Raw genomic sequence first — 20,686 nt, forward strand, 5'->3', positions numbered from 1 at the left:
TGTGGTAATGGGTTACTAAATAATATATGAATACCTATGCACCTGACAGACGGACGGACGGACACACATGCCCAGATCATCTCAGTTAGTCTAGATATGACGATCGGTACACTTAAAGGTGGATCTTGGACCAATATATAGCGGCGTTACAAACTCATGAGGCTTCACAAAGCTATAATACCCTGACAACATAGTTGTGAAGGGTATAAAAATTTTAATATGAGAAATATTTCGATTATTTCTCTTAATAAAATGATTTGTAAAGGGAATTGTCTATATTTTCGACACATTCTCATATTTCCGAACCTCATTTTTGAAATAGTATTAATTAATAATAATAACAATGGAAATAAAGCCCACATCAGTTTTTAAAAAAAATGGGAAAAAAAATATTCGAATTGTTACTGAAATTAATATTTAATTTTTAAATCATATTTTTATACCCTAAAAAACTGTGTTGTCAGGGTTTTATAGCTTTGGGTGGTCCCAAGATTGATCATACACCTGCTTTAAGTATACCAATCATATTTCAACTAGAAGTTCCTATTGCTGTAGGTTACAATAAGAATCGTTGAAAAATCGCTGGTATATACTTAAAAATGTGTGGGGTATCACATAGTCGGCCCGTCCATCTTTCCCCTTTTCTATACTGGTTTCGCTTCAGAATTGTCTTCAACTGGGTATTACTTTTTAACAAATTGCTCTATTAACACAAGTAAGGTGTCATATTGTAGGGTTCAAGTTCAAGTGGTTCAAAAGTTATGGAACAAAATCCATAGCCTTAAATTTTTCATTTTCGCCATTTCATACAACTGCATCAATAGATGGCACTGTGATCGCCAAATCGTCAGTTCGTTAAGGAAAATCTAGGGCAAGTATTTGCCCTTCAATATGATACCTCCTTTGTGGTAACCCTGTAATTGGTTAAAATGTTATAGCCAGTGGAAGACAAATCTGAAGAAAACCCTGTGTGTGAATTGAAGGACCCGGATCTTTCTCGCGCAAACCAATGTTATTAAATTGTTCGACATTATGAGAGGAAATTTTATGTATAATATATATGATTAACAGGTCCGACAGTTTTTCATAATCACTAATTTATTAGATTTGTCTGAAATATTGGCCAGCTTTGGAATAAAGGTACAGAAAAAAATTATCCACTAACCCACATTCAGTTGACTAATTTAAAATTTTTAAGCATATTTTCCCCAGAAGTAATTTTTGGTAACTTCTTTGTTCTTGCTATACCCAATTAATTGAGAATTTCGTTGGAGTCTTCACTTCGCTGTTGCCAAACATTTTTAAACAAATGCCATATTTTTACCATTTTTGAACTCAGTTATCCATAGGGTCAAATAACTTTAAAATCCGCAACGTTTATTTTCTTATATTTTAAATAAATTTTTAATCCCGAATATATTGTATAAATTACCGCTTTGACATAGACATTTTATTGAGTTTATATTAGGCAAAAACATAAAAGGATAACATAAAATAATAATAAAAAAATCTCATCTTTTTTGCTTATGGTGACAATTGATCCTTGTTAGTCACGTCGTGTGATGACCCTAAATAAAATAAGGTGATGGTATTTAGTGGTGATGGAGTGGGTTTGGGGAAGTCATAGAAGCTTTTCCATTAATATTATCTTTTTATTCAGAAAAAAAACGATAGACAGTGAATGAGAGTACTAGGACAGGGGGTGGTTTGGGATGTCCTTATTCTTCTTCTTCATCTTCTTAAACAATCTATTGAGGTTAGTAGTGATAGCAGATATCCGAAACAAACAAATGTGAAGATATACATACACAAAACATAAACAAAAGAACAAAAAGACAATGACAAGGGAGATTTTCTTTTTTCCTTTCTGTTTGTTGTTGTTGTTATCACTAAATGTATTGATTTGGTTTCCACTCGATTTTTTTGGTTATTTTTTATGTTGTTGCTACGAACGGAGTATGTGATGGAGGGGGTTTTTTAGTTTATGTTTTTCTTTTCCTTTTTTTGGCTGATCATTTGTCATTTTCTGGGGCAGGGAAAACAAAACAAAAAAAAGGAAAGTTATTCAAGTTGTTTGTTTGGGTTTGGAGGGTGGAGTTTTATGTGATCAACTTTTTCTTCTTTCTTTACTACTTTATAATGCATGTAGCACTTCTGCTTTAAACGAAGTTTGTTAAGACAAAACCACATAGACATCGACAGTTTGACTGAACAATATGAATGTTATGGTTATTATGTTATATGGATGTGGTATGAAAGAACACATTGGTAAAAAACAATATTTATATTTAAAATTCATATAAAATTTATCAAAAATATTACAAACAATATTGAAATAATATTTTTTTTGTTTTTAAATTAAAATTTAATAATAAGCTTTATTGTTATTTTAATGTTTGACAAATATGTAAAAAGCTTTCAACTAAAAAAACACATAAATTTTATGTTTTTTGGTTTGTTTGTGATTGTATGTGTTTATGCCAGGTAAGTTGGTGTAATGGTGTTTGGTGAATGCTTTCGAGTTATCCTTTTGTGTTTAAATATATGATTTCCTTTATTTGTCCATTTAAAGGTTTCACAAGTCCTATTAATGTTATATTTTAAATATTATAATTATTATTAATTATGTCACATTTTTTTACAATTTACAATGTGCAAGTGTGTGTGTATATATTTTAGTTTTTGTATTCTATTTATATATGTGTTGTATTGTAGAGTTGTAGGGCTATATGAACTACAAAAGTTTGTTGTGTTTTCTGGAGGGTTAAAAGGGGAACATAAATTTAGCAACATAAAATCGAATAAAATCATTTAACATTTTCGCAAAATAATATTTGATAATAAGTAATAAGAAAACTATTATGAAATAAAATAAATGCTGACGATTTATATTCTTTGTACCGAAGACATTTATATTTAGCAATTGATAAGTAGAAGTTATTTTTCATCTTTTAATCAATGGGGGAATGGAGAAAACAAATAAGAGTTATTTTAACAGTAATTATACCCTACACAACTATGTTGTCAGGGTATTATAGCTTTGTGCAGCTCCAAGAGTTTGTAACGTCGCGAAATATTGGTCCTAGACCCACCTTTAAGTATACCGATCGTCATATCTCGACTAGCTGAGTCGATCTAGGCATGTGTGTCCGTCCGTCCGACGGTCCGTCTGTCCATTATAATTTGTAAACACGATACAGGCCACAGTTATGGACCAATCTTCACGAATGTGGGATGGTTCGGCCCAATGAAGACCCCTATTGTTTTTGGTAACGATCGGTTAATATTTAGGGGATGAAATGGACCAAATAATAAATTTTTGTCTGTTTTTCTGGTCGCTTCAGAGGCCGCAATTATGGCCCACACATCTTGAATTTTTATATGGAGAAGGGAATTGAGCCAAAGAATAAGCATGCCTATTTTGATAAAGATCGGTTAATATTTAGCGGGTCAAATGGACCCTGACTTTTGTGTGGAAAATTACAAAATTTGTATTCTCAAGCGTATATATTTACTCCTGAAGGACATAGAGCCGAGAAGTTGATAGTATATCCAAGAGGAGTGGTTGGCCTTTAAATTGATACCAATTATATTGTCGTATGTACTTGGATGTGGGAGTTACACGTAAATATTTACAGGTTTAATATATTATTTAGTAACTCATTACCATACTAGAGGGCGAAAATATAGCGCTGATCGCTTTGAAATGTTCCATGAGGTTCCAGTTATGGTCAAGTACAACGCCTATAATTTTCGGTGACGATAAGATAATCATTTTGGGATGAAGTGGACCGAAAACTTATTTTTTTGTGTTTTTCGAGTCGATCTATAGGCCACATTGAAAGCCGAACATCACAACACAACCCACGCCGAAAGGAATCTGGACAAGTAATTAGAAGCGCTGTACTGAATATTACTAATATTTGTTGACCTCTGGTCGGTCAAGAGGGTAAAAATATCGCGAAATATTGCCCAAGCTCAGAATGTAGAAGTTGTGTAGGGTATCATATGATCGGCCCCGTCTGACTATACTGCTCCGCTCACTGGGTTTTTAATAGTATATGTTGTTCCTCTGGCCCTAGACAATCTTTTATTGTAATGCATGGTGTTACGGGTTAGATCATGTACGAAACCTACAACTTTTTTTTTATTACGTTATACAATAGTCAATTATGGATCGATGATGATCGGTCAACATGATCGTGAGATCATCCAAAAACAGCCGTTGTGTCACATCGATCGAGAAATGTAGACATACTGGAACAAATTTTCCAAAAGCGTCTATTTCAGGTTTGTTTCGATCTAATACGCATTGATGCATGATTCGTTAACTGTGACGACGCGAGCCTTGTTTAGGAATTGTCAGGTTGTGCAGAATTCAACGAAAACAACCTTTTTGTGGCCAGGGGTCCATTTAATATAGATGAACACCAAAAGGTGTTTTCTGGTTGGATCCCGCGTACCATGTGAGCCTGAAACAAGACAGCCAACGTCCATTTGGCTCTTGGAAACGAAATTTGTTCGTGGAAGAAGGACTTCCAAGCCAATGGTCGCCTGTTTCTTCCCCAGAACTTGTCAGGTAGGTGGAAGAACAAAGAAGAGAAACGAAAAATGAAAGCTCTTACATATCCGTTCAAACCAATTCCTTTTTGAACTGCTTAAACATGGAATTGATGGATCATCCGCCGAACAGTCCAGACTTTTTTCATTACGTGGTAAATGTTTTTTTACAGAACTGCATCTTCTGCACATGAAGCGTTCAAAAACCTAGTTTTGAGGGTTCTTAATCATAGTGGAAATAGTGTTCTTCAATGGAGAATATTTTGCATTTTTATTATTAGATTTTATGACGCTATAGTCATCGATAACATCGATTCACATGAGGTCAAAGCCACCATATAACAGTGCCAAATATTCGATATTTTTGGGGGTTTCAGATGCTTTCTTTACTGAATTGGTTCAAGATTTATATGTTGAGTTATGATTGGTCCAAGATTCAAAATAAATGGGAATCTTGGACAAGTTTGTCAACAACATTGGCCGTAAATGTATATATTGAGTTGTCATTGAGCCTTCAGGTGGCTACAGTTCCACAAAACTGGCCACGTGGCTACTGTTCCCCTGGATCAATGTAGGACGCAAATTTTTGTTGAAGTTCTGATTGATCCAAGATTAAAAATAAACGGCATATTACGGAATATCCCATGTTTTTTTTTGGAAATTTTGTGCACGTTTGTCAACCTAAATGGCTGCAACTTGATGTTCTGAGAAGACAGAATATTAACCCTTTATGATTCAATGTTGCCCACAGGAAACAAAATGTTTTAGGGCTTATATTTAATATACAGGTAGTAGTTATATATTATTTCGATTTTGTATGTCGCGCCTGATTATGGACGACATTTATCAAAAGAAAAATCTAAACAATTCAAATTTTTGGAAAAGTTATGAGCTTATCAAGAGGGTAAACATGTGTACAGTACCAATTTGTGTGTACAGTCCACACTATTTATATCGTTTCGTATTCGAATTGCACGAATTCTGCCCTCAGAATTATTGTTGATACTTTTAAAAATTTATATAGAGAATAATTTAAAATTATTTTTTACGTCGATTTTGCATTTGGTTTTCTTGATATTGGACTTTTACTTTTCAGAAAGAATGTACTGTATCTCCCGAATGCAATGATACAGCGATGTAAAATTTTGTTCATATTCTATTTAGGATAGTTGCATTAAATCTGTGAACAGAAAATTGTTCTATGATTACGGAAAAAATCGGGCCAAGTGTCTACTATACCTCACCCCACAACCTAATGTATTTTTGGGGTTTCAGATGCATTTCCAACCGAATAAATCTGATATCCTGAGTTCTGATTGGTCCCATATTCAGAGTAAACGCAATATAACGAAACACGCCATGATCTGGTGTTTTGGAAATTTTGGATACGTTTATCCACCTAATTGGCTAAAACTTGTTATTAAGTTATAGCCAATTCAAGGGTTGACAAATCTTCCAAGCAACAATAAAAAGTATGGGTCGAAATGTGGGTATCACTCTCCATAGAAATATGCAGCCTCATTTAATGATCATAGACACATTTGCCAACCAAAGTGTGCATATTTTTTCATTACGAATTGACTATATTTTAGCACTTCGGGATATTGATAAACAGCTAATTCACATAATATCAAACAAAATTTTCACAAACTCAGGATTTTCCTACACAGAAATTTAAAGTTTATTGATAGTTGTGTACAGTAAAATATGATCGGCCACTTTCATTTATACTGCTACCCTTTGCGGTGTATAATTTTCGATATCACGTTTTCTTAGCTATCGGAATGTTTATATGATTGTTTCATAAAGGGTAATTTTTTGGCAACACTTCACGAATGTTATCGTTTATAACTTCATGTTAACTTGAAAAATTGGCCGAAGATCCACTTTTGTATTGATAAATTGTGTTCAGCGAAGAAGTAATTTTTTGAACTAGTGCTACCGGCCGAAATGTTGTAAAGACCATGTCAAAATTGGACTAAGCGGATGGGCCAAAAATCTTCAAACTAATTAATTATATGGATTGATTCAAATTAAGATTTCATGAATTTTTCTGAATATTCCTACAATCCTACAGCTTTAATAATTCACCCTTTTCTTTAGGGTATTTTTAAGGAATACTTTTAAAGATAACTATATAATCTAAAACATATTATATTTTATATAAATGTGTATCTTATATAAATAGGTGTATTTTATATTATACCTAATGTTATCTTTGATATAAAATCCAGACACGGGGATATAATTTTTATACATATAAAAACAAATATTGGAAAAATAATGTATAGTAATATATGTTTTCTTCTTAAATTAATACATAATATATTAAAAAATAAAAAAATAAGAAAAAATGGTGTAGATTTGTTATATTGTCCTTTGTCACAGCAGTGATTGTATTTATATTTAGATGTGTGAGTGCTCTGGTGTTTACTGTGCCGCTGTGGCGATTACGGTTTGTGTCTGCTTCTGATTCAGTTGTATGTACAGCAGCTTGCAAGGTTTCTCTATTCATTATGTATTGCTTTATTTATATAGTGACTGGTAATTTTGTATTGTTTTTTTTTCTCAAAATTACACATATAGCTGATAAATTTATATTGGAAAATATTCTGCAATAAAAACATAATCCTCTTGGGGTCATTGCGAAATTGTGTGTACTTAGCTATCAACCTCTACTGCACTGTAAGCCTATAAACTGATGGGGGGTCTGGTCAGCAGCTATTATTGGTGGAGAATTGGTTTTTTTTTTTTAATATTTTAAAATGTCGTGCAAAATGAGATATTTATGGATCAAGTAAGAGAAGTACGACAAAAAAAATCTTGTTTGGGGATGCGAAATATGGCAGGAGTAATGAAATAATTAACAAAACGAATTACTTTAAAAATAAACCAATGCTTTAAAACAAAAATAAAATAAATAATAAAAAAAATTGTATAACACTGTTGCTTGACAATAATATGATGCTTAAAAGAGTAACGAGAGCGACAAAGAGAGGGAGAGATATACTTTGTTTTGTCGATGAAAGGAAGTATTGGGGGAGAGAGAGAGAGAGAAAGTCATAACGGCAATAAAGGTTTATTTAATTAAAAACGGAAAGGGAAATGACCATTTTTGGCCAAATGAAATAAACAGATAGTAAAAGAGAGACAGACAGTTTAAGAGAGAGGATAGACAGAGAGAGAGACAGCTGGGAAGAGATAGTAACAGAGTTTAGTATTATTTGGAGTATATTTAAACCGTTTGCTTTTTTTGTAAAAAAACATAGATATTATAGACACAGGATAGAATTTCATAAATACAACTCATATATATTTGGCATTTATATATGTTTTATTTTTTTTTAGAAAAAATAAATAATTATACATTATTGTTTACGTATTAATATGTATATATGGTATATATATTGGTTAGATATATAAATATTTTTGATTTATGAATGTTGAAACAACAACAACATCAACTATAACGCTTTCATTTCAAACATATTAAAAATTTTTGATTTAATTTATTTTTAAAATATATATAATTTTTTTGAGAGAGTAATTCAACGAATTTTGGAAATGAAATAAAATTTGATATAAATAAAAAAAATTAAAAATTATTTGTTTTAGAATATAAAAACATAAAATAAATGATTTCATGTAATGATGTATATTTTTTAGTTGTTGATTGGAATATTAACACAAATGAATGGACAACAAATGAAAACCCTTAAGAATTTAGGGAATCAGAAAGAGGCCCGACGACTACCAAATGAGAAGAATGGAAGTGAATTAAAAAATTGGAATGCATTGCAACAACAATTTGGCTGGTACTTCAATTGAAGTGTTTCTATTCTAAACCCTAAATTCTTTCAAGTTTCCATTTAATTTGTTTTTTTTTTTTTGTTTGACTGTACAAAAATTAAACAATTTTACGATTATAATGCTTTGAAAAGCGCTAAGCATGTATCGTACAAAATTTGAGTATAAAATTTTGAGTTTTTTTATTTTTTTAATTTAAAATTAAAAATAATTGGTGCTGTATAACAACAACACAAATATTTTGATTTATAAAAATTATAATAAATATTTTTTTAAGAAAGGAAACAATAAAAATTGTTTTGAATAAATAAAATATCATGAAGACACATTGATTATTAGGCGTGAGTTTTAATAACAATAAAAATAATAACAATTATTTACTGAAATATACACATTAATAAATAATTTTATATAATTTCATTTTTTCAAATTAAGAAAATATTTCGAATAAACAAATTATATATTTTTGAGTTGAATAAAAAAATAATTAAAAAAAAACTAATGAGAGTGATTAATTTAAAAATAAATAAAATTATAATTGTTTTTTCATATATATATAATATATATTTTTTTGCTGAGTGTAGAGTTAGTAGTTAAATTGTTGTTGCATATGTACCATGAGAACTTCCGAAACCGAACTGATACTGAGAACATACATTGTGACGCCAACCTCCACAGGGGGACCTGTAACATATACACACACACACGTTTGTTTGCTTTTGTAGTAGTTAGTCTTAGTATTTTTGCTTGTTAGAAGAAATCAATATCAATATTCATTTTTTTGGGTATTGTAGTTTTTTAATTATTATTTAATTTTGAATTTTTTTAACATTTACATGTTATAGATTCATTTCTTGTTTTTTTTTTCATTACTCTTGTTAGTGATTGTTTTTTGGTAACCATAGTTAGGTTTTTAATTTATTTGCAATAAAATTCAATACATTGTTGATTCACTCTTGAACCTTTAATATCTAAAATTACTTAAATTATTTATTTTTGTTTGATTATTTTCACGTCAGGAATTATATATTTCTATGTAACGGTTTTTTTCATTCGATTTTGGAGTTAATTTAGTTTGGATTTTGAGGGGAGACTAGTTAACAATGTGTTGATCTGGATCATCTAGAATTCGGTTTGTGGTGATTTGAGTGCTTGAACCGGACGATTTTGTGCTAACAAACCGAAATCTTTTTTCTCCACATAATTTTAGTAAATTTATTTGCCTAGTTTACAGATTTAAAAACTCTCATCCTTTGGATGATTTAAGGGTTAGGCGAAAATTGTCAATATATTTGGAGCTATTTTTATAAGTAATTTGTCTTAGCTTAGATGAATATCTGTAAATTATAGAATACCACGGGAAGACAGCTTAATATATCTTCCAGTTTGTTTTTTTATATCTTTAACAGACTTTAACAATGATTTTCAAGATTATCAGTATTAGGTTTGTCTTAAAATTTTGGAATTTTCGTCGACTACGTACTTAATGGAATGTACACAGTAGGAATAGTTTTAGTTCTCAAGTAAATAAGTACCGCATTTAGAACGGGATCTGCAAAGCTTTTTATGGACCTGCATCAACCAAATGTTCTTCTATTGGCCGAATACAAACTGTTGGAAAGCCACCCTCGAGCGATGTATATATTTTTTTTAAGAATTTTCCTAAGAAATTCCTTAAAAACGAACCCTATTCGGTCATATTTAATACCGTGGGGCAAGGATTTGTAAGAGCTCATATTTTTTGCCCAAAGACGAATTTATATATACAGTGTTGACCAAAACTACTTTCATCATCCGTTGAAAAAGAACCCTTTCCTCTATGAAAAAGCAACGAAAAAGAACACCAAAACCCCCCAATGGTGACGACCCCACGATCTGCGAATAAGCACTTGGAATGTGCGCACGTTGTACAGAACCGCTTTCTCCTATGAAAAAGCAACGAAAAAGAACACCAAAACCCCCCAATGGTGACGACCCCACGACCTGCGAATCAGCACTTGGAATGTGCGCCTTACAGGAAATGCGATGGAAAGGGAATGGCGGTGTAAGGTGATTCAGATGATTACTCCCTGTATTATAGCTGCCATGAAACGAGACGTGAATTTGGCTTATAGGAGTATAAAATACCTCGTCTCCAGATTCACTCCAGTAGATGAGCGAATTGCGACCATACACCGACGGAAGATAAAGATGAACAGACCAAAGACATATTTTACGAGCGCCTAGAAACAGCATATGAGCGCTGCCCTGGCATATGAGCGCTGCCCTAAAACAGCATATGAACGCTGCCATGACATTAAAATTATGCAAGGAAACTTTAATGCAACAATCGGAAGGGAAAATACTTTTGGTCCCAACGTCGGAAAATTCAGCTCTTATTAAGGAACATCCAACAACGGCATGACGTTGATTGACTTCGCGGTAGCACAAAACATGGTAGTTAGCCTAGTGCTGCTAACTACCAAAACATGGTTTAGCAGCACCAGGCTAACTTGCATCTCAATATTCACAAGTCCACCTGAATTTCTCCTGATCAAATAACGAGAACTCAAATTGACCATGTTGTGATAGACGGAAGGTATTCATCCAGTGTTTTAGACGTTCGATCGATACGAGGAGCGAATATCGATTCGGACCATTACCCTGTGGTAAATCAGAAACTCGACGTCGAAAAGCTGCAAACACAACAGATAGCAGAAAACTACTTCGTTCAACTTACCCAATTGCTTGACGAAAACATTCCTTGTCCCGATAATAATATAGAAGCACAATGACAAAGAATTATCCAATCCCTACAAACTGCAGTAAAAGCAACGCTTGGGTACTAAAAACTACCATCAAGAAATCCGTGGCGCGATCAGGAGTGTTGTAATGCTACAGAGGCGAAAAACGCAGCGTGTATGGTAACCCTGCAGACAGTAGCTACACGTAATGCGATGGGGAATTATCGGGAGAAAAGGAGAGAGGAGAAACTTATTTTCAGAAAAGGCACATCCTCCTGTATAGATGTAGATGGAAACCTGGTGGCAGATACAGATAACGTGTTGAGGATCTCGTTGAAGCATTATGAAAAGTTTCTGGCATCAAATAGTGGCGACGAAGTAGATATCCCAAAACCAATAATAGAAGACGGTATGTATGTCCAATGATTGGAAGCTCAGCATCATATATCCCGTGCACAAAAAAGGAGACAAGGCGATATTGGCATATATCGTCTTGTATAGAGGAATAAGTCTCCTTCCTATTGCATACTAACTGCTATCAAGCGTGCCGTGTGAACGACTGAAGCTAATGGTCAATGACATTATTGGACCATACCAATGCGGCTTCAGGCCTGGCAAATCCACCATTGACCAGATTTTCACTCTGTGCCAAATTCAGGAAAAAGTGGGTTTGGCAGTAAACGGCTAGAAGACCAAGCTGATGGTATGAATGCGCAAGACATCCAGTAGACTCGGACCAACTGTGAAACTTGAGAACTACAGATTCGAGGTAGTGAACGATTTTATATACCTCGGTAACGCCATTGACAAAACTAAAGACATCAGATTTAAAATCCGGAGGAGAATAGTGTTGGCCAACATATGCTACTATGGTCTGAGTAAGCAACTCAAAAGCAAGGCCGCCTCTCGCCAGACCAAACTCACACTCTACAAGAGGTTGATATTACTCGTGCTGTTGTATGGATCTGAAGCATGGGTACTTGCGCAAACAGACGACACAACTCTCTGCGTCGACGATGAATATCGTCGTCGAATGAACCATCAGTTGAAACATCTATTCTCTGACATCGACATAGTCAGTCGTATCGAGCTGCAGCGACTACTGTGACTAGGCCTTGTTGTGAGAATGGATGAAGATGCCCCAACTCAAAAGGCATATAGAAGCGACCCAAGTGATGGTCTATGCTGAAGGGGAAGGCCACGAATCGATGGAAAGTTTAAAATTGGATGGGATGCGCACACCACACCGACGCGTTGGAGTTTTTAAGCTTGGTTTATGGAACAACCGTTCTGTCAAAAGTAAGCAAGTACGTAAGTAATCGGTTCAGATTTTAGTATAGTTTCCATATTTCCATAAGTTTTGCTGAAATAGGTTCAGATTTGTATACGATTTAATTGGGACTTCAGCGAAGTATATTTAGAGTAGTATAAAAAGTTCGAGATTCGGATTAGCTTTCGTCCGATTTCGGGGAATTGTAATCAAATCCTAATTATTGTTTTTAATAGGACCTGATTTACATATAGCTCACAAAGAATCTTAGGAGCATCTCTTGTACATAACCAAAGTGGTGAAGGCATTTATCATTTATAGTCGACATTTATCCCTTTATAACTGGTTTTTAAATCTGTAAACTGGCCTCGTATTATAACGACATGAGAAATACGTGCTAAATTCTATTTATTTCTTGGGGTGAATAATTCGAAAAGAAAGGGTGTTTTTTTTTTAATTTGCAATGAGGAATTTTACACAGAGACAGAGAGAGACAGTAGGAGACCAACTGGAACAGAAGACAAAATTGTTTGCTAAATTTTTGATATAAATGGATTTTCTAAGTTGTAAAAATTGTTATTTTTTGATTTTGTGTAACAAAAATTATTGCAAAAAATTAAAAATGAAATTGGAGAGGGAATTTTCTAATTTGTGATTGATGTCTACACGAGGACGGCAACTGATTTGATGAGAGGATGTGATGCCTGGTTGTTTGTTTTATTTTTTTTGTTATTGTTGTTATAAATTGAAATCATATGGATTATATATTGCTGAGATTTTTCTATTTTATGTGGTGTGTAGTCGGTCGAGACGAATGAAAACCAAATCAAACTTAGCCTCGCAACATCCGGTTTTTTGATGTTATTTTGATTAAGTGATAATTCCATTACCAATATTTTGTGGTGAATTTGGGATCAGTAATATTTTTCGTGGCCGGAAAAAAGGGTCGTGGGGCTTGATGTGAGACAAGGGACTAAGTTTTTGTTTGATGACTAAATGCAGGGGGGTAAATAAGACAAAATTGTGTTATTTGTGTTCGTAGGGACCTTACAACCGTGGCATATTTTGTTTTGGTGAAGTTTCTCATTAAGAGAGCAATGGGGAGAGAGAGACAGAGAGTGAGAGAGGCAAATTAACGAAAACAAATTCCAAATGAAAACTTTTGTTCTAACAAACAAAATGGCAACAATTGGTGATTGAAATTATTATAAACCAATAAAAACGAGGAAAATGATTATGAAATGCTTCTATTAAGGCCAAGTATAATTTCGATTTTTTACTGAAAATTGAGGTTAAGTTGTGGTAACTAAAGAAGAGTAATACATTTCCTCTATGTCCTGGTTTTTTTTTTAACTACCGAACTAAAAACTCAAATAGATGGCAAACTAATATCGAATAGGGCGCTTAAGTATGGGGGACGGGGGGTTCTAAGAGGTGTTTGTTGATTGTTATTGTTTTGGCAAAAGGTAGGTGGCAAATGGTGATGATGGTAGTAGTAGTAGTAGTGGGGGTGGTAGTAGTTGTGATGGTGGATGGTGTTCAAACTAAACTAAATAACTGGAGTGCTGGAGGAGTTTTCGCATAGTCTCGTTTTTTATTTTTACTTTCTGCTTTAACGTTACGTTTCCAATTTCTATTTTTTCTTGCTTGCTAGCTATTTACTCAACCGTTATGCCATAGTTTCAGTTATTTATTTTCTTTTTTTTTTGCAAACGAAACCTTGTAATACTTTCTTATATTTTTTAAGACTTTGTGAAATAAATTTCAATTGGTGGAACAATTTTGTCCATGTTATTTATAAGAGGAATTCCGCAGTTCGTAAAGGAAAATGAACAAAGTTGAAAACGTACACACTAATAATTATTGGGAACAGATACAAACGTAAAGAAGTTTTTTTTCAACACAAACAGAAAAATTCGTTGTCGACAAACAAAATAAAATGGACAAAGAAACAAACAAACCCGAAACAAAGTTAACAGAAAATGAGAAACAAAGAAAAGCCAAGAACAAAAAAACCAAATAGATATGAATAAAAATTTGCATAAAATGTATTTCGAAACAAACAAAAGTGTTGATAGGAAATATTTTTTTGTTTTTTTCATAAAATTCCATTGAAAGAAACTCTGGGTTTTTTTTTGTTTTTTTCTTCGTTTTTTCATAAACACTTAAAACACAAACTATATTTTATTTTGTTTTTTTTTTCTTATATGTTTTTAAAATATTTTGCTTAACTAAAATAAGACATATCTAATTGAACATAAAAGAAAAAATTGAACGCAAATGTAAAAAAAATATGAAATGAAATTAATTGGAAATTAAATATTATATAGGTACATAGCTAAAGTTTTATGTACCATTTTCACTTCAGATAGCGAGCTGATCGATAGCACATACATGGTGACACCAACTTCGACCGGGGGTCCTGAAATGTCATTTAGCATCAGTTTCAAAAAAATATCCAAATAAATTTTGTTCAAATATTTTTTGGTGTTTTTGTTATTATTATTTTTATTTAAAATGTCAGAGGCATGGTTTTGTGGGTGGGAAAACAATTTCAAATGAATCTGATACACATTTGGCAAATTATTCTTTTTATTCTCGGTGTATGGATAGGAGTTGTCATTTGGCAATTTTGTAGTTTTTTATAGCCTCGGCATTATGGTTTTGTTACGGCAAAATGTGCCTTATCAAAATATATCCGTCCGTACGCACGATAACTCTCGAAGGGAGTAACCAGTTTCATCCAAACTTTGCAAAAACATTCGTAACATTTCTTCCAAACGAAGTTAATTTTCGAAAATCGGGATTATCGGTCCACTCTTTCTTGAAACTTCCCAACAAAATGGTGCGGGAACATTTTGTAATATCCTCCGAACAGGATATCCGAACTTTATACCACCTAATTTCTTTACCAAGCCTAGATGAAGTCCTAAGATGGGTACCTTCACTTCTTCTGGTACCTACCCTACAAATGGTCAACAATTTAAATATTTATAAATCACACATCAGGCAATATTTATTTATATTTACCAAACATATATCAAGTCTAACATGGGACACATTGGTCCACTTTTTTGATACCTCCCCAAAATTTTTTCAATGTATATAAATTCAATATTAGGCGAAAGGGAAATTTTGAACTTTTTTTTTTGGAAAATCTTTCACGCGTTACATAATTTATGACCACTTGGAATGATTAAAATGTAGATTAGGATACTCCAACTGTATCAGGTTAAGATCCGAGTAAATACAAGGCTTTGAATAAGGTTAGGGCAGCCCTAAAAATACACACAAACGACCTTTGAGATAGCTAAGGCATAACAGGCGGCTTTAGTCTTTGTCTTGGAGCATATAGAAGGCACACCCTCCTCCCTGGCGAGGGAAACCAAAACATTATCTAATTTGTTCAGGGGCCCACACCAACTGCTGGGCTAGATACACGGATTTAATGACACTCTTAGACCGCGGTAAGGAAAATCTCCACTCAGGCCCGAAGACAAAGCATTTACCAGTTCGACATCAAGTCCGAAACAACACGCAACAATAAATATGCTGTCCTCACAGACTGCACTTAGATCTCACAGATACAGCGGCATGTTCGAAACTTGGAATGAGTATTCTTGATAAAGACCCCATCGCGGGAAAGAGTGGAAGGATCGGGTATGATACCCTTGACTATGTCATAATAAGATTCAGGTGAAGATCCAAGTAAGAACAAAGCTCTGAACAACACTCGTCCTTTGAGTAAGGTAAGGCATAACAGGGAATTTTATTCGATGTATTAGAGCGTGTAGCAGGGTCGCCCTCCTCCTTGGCGAGAGATCCGAAAACCGTATGGAATCTCCCAGGGCCTACATCAACTGCTGGGCTAGATATATGGATTTAGTGGCACCCTGCAACCGCGTTATGATACCCTTGACTGTGTCATAATATACTGTTTCAGGTGAAGATCCGAGTAAATACAAAGCTCTGAACAACACTCTTCCTTTGAGTAAGGTAAGGCATAACAGGGAATTTTATTCGATGTCTTGGAGCGTGTAGAAGGCTCACCCTCCTCCTCCTTGGCGAGGGATCCGAAACCCATATCGAATCTCCCCAGGGCCCACACAAACTGCTCGGCTAGATATACGGATTTGGTGGCAACATGCAATCGCGTTACGGAAAATCCCCGTTCAGGCTCGAAGACAAAACTTTTACCAGTTCGACACCAAGTCCGAAACAAAACATAACAAGTGAACACAGTTCACGATGTCGAATTCGTGTTCACCTTCATAAAATTATGTCAAATACGTAAAAAAAAACAAATTTCGAGGAAGAAAGAGCCGGTTTTCTAAATTTTTGAACCGGATATTCAGATAATAAAACCGATTTTAATACATTATATATATATATATATTAGTAGGAAGCTGGTAAACAGACAGACTTTGACATAACCACCTATGTTTAAAAAAAAAGTTCGAGTATAGAATAACCGGTTTTCAAAATTTTTTTGAACCGGATATTGCGATAATAAAACCGGTTTTAATACATAATATGTATATAAGTAGAAAGCTGATAAACAAACGTGCAAACATTTTTGAGCCGTAATATTATCGGTTTTATTATGTAGTATTTAGAAAACCGGTTCTTTTTTCTTCGAAATTTGGTTTTTGGTGCCTTTGGGAGAAATATTTTCGAGGAATCCGGCACTTTTCAATAATATAGAATTAATACTGAATTTATTGAAACACATACACAGGGGTTTAAAAGTAACACGGGTAAAATTGAGAAAATACGGTTAAAACATTAAACGACCGATTTCTCGTCTTCGAGAACTCCACTTAAAGTTTTATGAGCAACATTTTTGTAGAATATTGCGAGGATGAAAAATCGTATTTTGTGGTAGTTGGAGTCCATTTAAATAAATTAAGGACGAAGAAAAGGACAGTCAAGAAATATAGATAGAAGGACGAAATGTTATACAGAAAAATTACTCATTCGATTTAAACAAAAAAGAAAAATCTTCGGAATATTACCGATTTTATTATCTAAATATCCGATTCAAGTATTTAAAAAACCGTGTTTTTTTCTTCGAAATTTATTTTTAGGGGCTTTTGGGAAAAATATTTTCGAGGAATACTGCAGTTCCCAATAATATACAATGAATACTGCATTTATTGAAACACATATACATAGGGGTTGAAAAGGTGTAAAATTGAGATAATACCATTAAACCGTAAAAATATCGATTTATCGTCTTTTAGCGCCCTACCTAAAATCTTATGAGCAACATTTTTGTAGAATATTGCGAGAATGAAAAATCGCATTTTGAGGTAGTTGGAGTCCGTTTAAATAAATTAAGGACGAAAAGGGAATTGTTATAGGGAACGAAATGTTCCTTAAAAAAATTCCTTATTCGATTTTATAGAAGAAATGCAATACAAAAGAATACATACAATAATTACAAATCTAGATATGAAGCTATTTTCATAAAGGGTCGCCAGGTAAAAGATGGGATTTTCATATACTCACCAAGGACTTTCATTCCCAATAGGAATTAAAAAAAAATAAATAAAACTTGTCACTGATTGCAGTAGATCGCAATTCGTCACGATTTTTTTTAATTAAAAAAGTGCCATGGGCATAGCCGTATCCATAAACCGAGAATTGCCAAGAAAAAAAATCGCACAGTGAATCCATATTCATTTTGAAACTTCCCGCAATAGATAATTATGAGCAATTAATAAATACTATTAATGAAATGAAAACAAAAGGCAATACAACCCAGCAATGATGAAATAAAAATCAAATTAAGACCAAGGCCAAAAGAGAAAACTAAAATCAATGAAAACGAAAAGTAATCTCGATGAACACCCTTTCAAAATGCTTCAAATAAACAATGCATATAAAAGTGGTTGAGGGGGACTAAAGGGGGCTTAATGTGTTTTTGTTTTGCCTAAATTCTGATTGGTAAATCTAAGAGTTGATTTTGAATATTTTTTTGTTTGTTTTTAGATTAGATGAGAGAGATATATAACTTTTGTTTTTTTTTTCTTCTTTTTTAATGCATGATTTATTACAATGAACTAGTGTTAGGTTTTTGTTGTTTTAGAGTTTCCAATTTGTATTTTTTTGTTTTCTTAGTTTAGTAAAAAATTTTTATGAGTTTCTTAAAGGGGGGTATTTTTTGGTTTAGATTTTAGTTTTTTTTTCAAATTTCTAGGTACTGTTTTTTGTTTTGTTTTTCATTAAACAAACAATTATATTTTACATGAAATGATGGAAATACACACACATGGGGAAAAAACGAACGTTATTACTTACCACCATAGTTGGGTCTTACTCTTTTGTCATAACTGACACTGAAGGAATCCAAAATAGCCGATATATTAACATCTCCCAACATACTACCGCCAGCGGTTCTAAAATAATATGAGAGAAGAATATATTTGCTAATAATGGCCGAAATTTTTCATTGGCGACAGACATCAAGGGTACAACATCGAATGACCGGTCATTGTGGCGTATGAGTTACACAGTCTCTATATGGCCATGAACAAGCATACGTCACAAGTTACGGTCAATGGGAAGGTGTAGTGTTTTTGTTAGTTAGTTGAGGGGTTTGTTTTTTTATTTATTTTATTTTTATGGTTAGTTATGACTGTGTTGCTTCTTGCTACGTAACGGAAATCACTTTTTGTTTTATTTGTTTTGTAACATTATTTTTTAGCTTTTTTGTTTTGTTATTGTGTTTTCAACCAACTCAGCAACTCTGTGACAGCTGTCGGCTGTTTAGCTGCTGCTGTTGTTGTTGTTGCGTTTTTGTTTTCTACTTTAGTTTAGATTAGTTTTCTATATCTGTAAATAGAACTTTAGCTTGGCATGTCCAAGAGGAACAATGACAATGTGGATTAATATTAAAAACTAAGATGAAATGCCATAAAACTATGAATGTCATGAATTATTGTTGGTGAGAGGGCGGTTATGAGTTTTGTTTTGTTGTTTATCATTTAATGAAATTTTATGCATTGTGGTATTATAGTACATGTTGGTAAGGGAAGGGGAATATTTCTTGAAACTTAAATTATATTTTTTATTATTCTTTAGGTAATAGAAAATATTTTGGATTTTTCGACCAAACCAATATTTGCAATATTACAAAATGTGTGTCCCAGTTTCGATTGTTTTTGTTATAGCTTTTGTATATTTAGAGATATATTAAAAAGTTTCCAATATTAGTTAGTATAGCTATAATCCATCCTTATAACACCGATATTCCGAAAAAAGTAAATTCTCACGCTTCTAGTTCGCAAAAAAACCAAATATACTATTTTCAATTTACCCTCATAAAAAAAGTAAATAAATTTTTTAATTAAATTTTAAGACAATTGTAGTCCACAAATTACTTCAAAATTATTTTTAAATAAAAATATTCAATGCCGGGTAATGTGGACCACTATAAAAAAGTAGGACCTTTTCTATCATCTGAAAACTCGATATGCGAAATTACAGGTGCTCCGGTTGGATAATGACGCAAGGACCTTCAAAATACCGCAAATGGGGCTATTCCAAAACACAAACCCATATATTTTTGGATTCATTGTTACCCACAAGTGTATATATCACAACCAATCCACAAACTACCTTTAACTTACTGATCCACATTACCCGCCAAGTCATTTTTATTCGCAGTTCAGGGTTTTTTTAAATATAATGCAATAACATTTGTATAGACAAATATATACAATGTTTGACCTGGAATATATTTAGGCAACAAATCTACTATGTTGTTTTTATTTTTAACCGCTGTTACGCCCACAATATCAACAATTTTAAATGGTGGTCCACATTACCCGAAGTTACTCTATATGGATCCTAATCTTCTATAGTGCCTATTTTTTGAATTTTTTAGAAAATGTTAAAAAAGTTAATTAAAACAATTGCATTAAGTATGCAAACACTTAAGGGGACCACCATTCTTGGTGTCAAATTGTTTCTGATTTAATTCGAATCTACTCTAATTCTAGAATGTCCTACAAAATTTCAAGTGAAAATCTCAAGAACTCTTGCAGATATACCCGATTTATTGTGTCAGCATTAAGTGACGGCTGAAGGGCTTCTCAAAGTTTAAGCGCGTTTTTCTCTGGGAGTATGAACTAGGATAAAGCCAATCGGTGAAGAACTCTCTTATTTTTTAACTTAGTTTAGTTTTGGTCAAAAATAGGCGATTTTCCAAAAAAAAAAAAAAATAATAATAATTTCAAAGTTCCGCCATTTTGTTAATTTTAGAGCGAAGTCAATAATCCTAGTTCATACGAGAGCCAGACATGCACTCTTTCTAACACCG

At 33.2% G+C, this 20,686-nt stretch overlaps 1 protein-coding gene across 4 annotated transcripts in view; it reads right to left on the minus strand.

The window, feature by feature from the left end:
- Window positions 1-20,686, minus strand: part of LOC133330463 (gamma-aminobutyric acid receptor subunit beta) — a 108,757-nt gene that overhangs the window by 55,111 nt on the left and 32,960 nt on the right. For all 4 annotated transcript variants that reach the window (XM_061538898.1, XM_061538897.1, XM_061538899.1 and 1 more), the window contains exons 2-3: window positions 18,664-18,761; window positions 14,715-14,782 (exon numbers count right to left, since the gene is read on the minus strand). In XM_061538898.1, coding sequence (XP_061394882.1) covers window positions 14,715-14,782; window positions 18,664-18,761 — 166 coding nt within the window. The remainder of the gene's footprint in view (window positions 1-14,714; window positions 14,783-18,663; window positions 18,762-20,686) is intronic.

Source organism: Musca vetustissima, unplaced genomic scaffold, assembly GCF_032173495.1.
Source record: "Musca vetustissima isolate MV318-11 ecotype Yass unplaced genomic scaffold, APGP_CSIRO_Mvet_v1 utg10841, whole genome shotgun sequence".
In the NCBI taxonomy this organism is placed as follows: Eukaryota; Metazoa; Arthropoda; class Insecta; order Diptera; family Muscidae; genus Musca; species Musca vetustissima.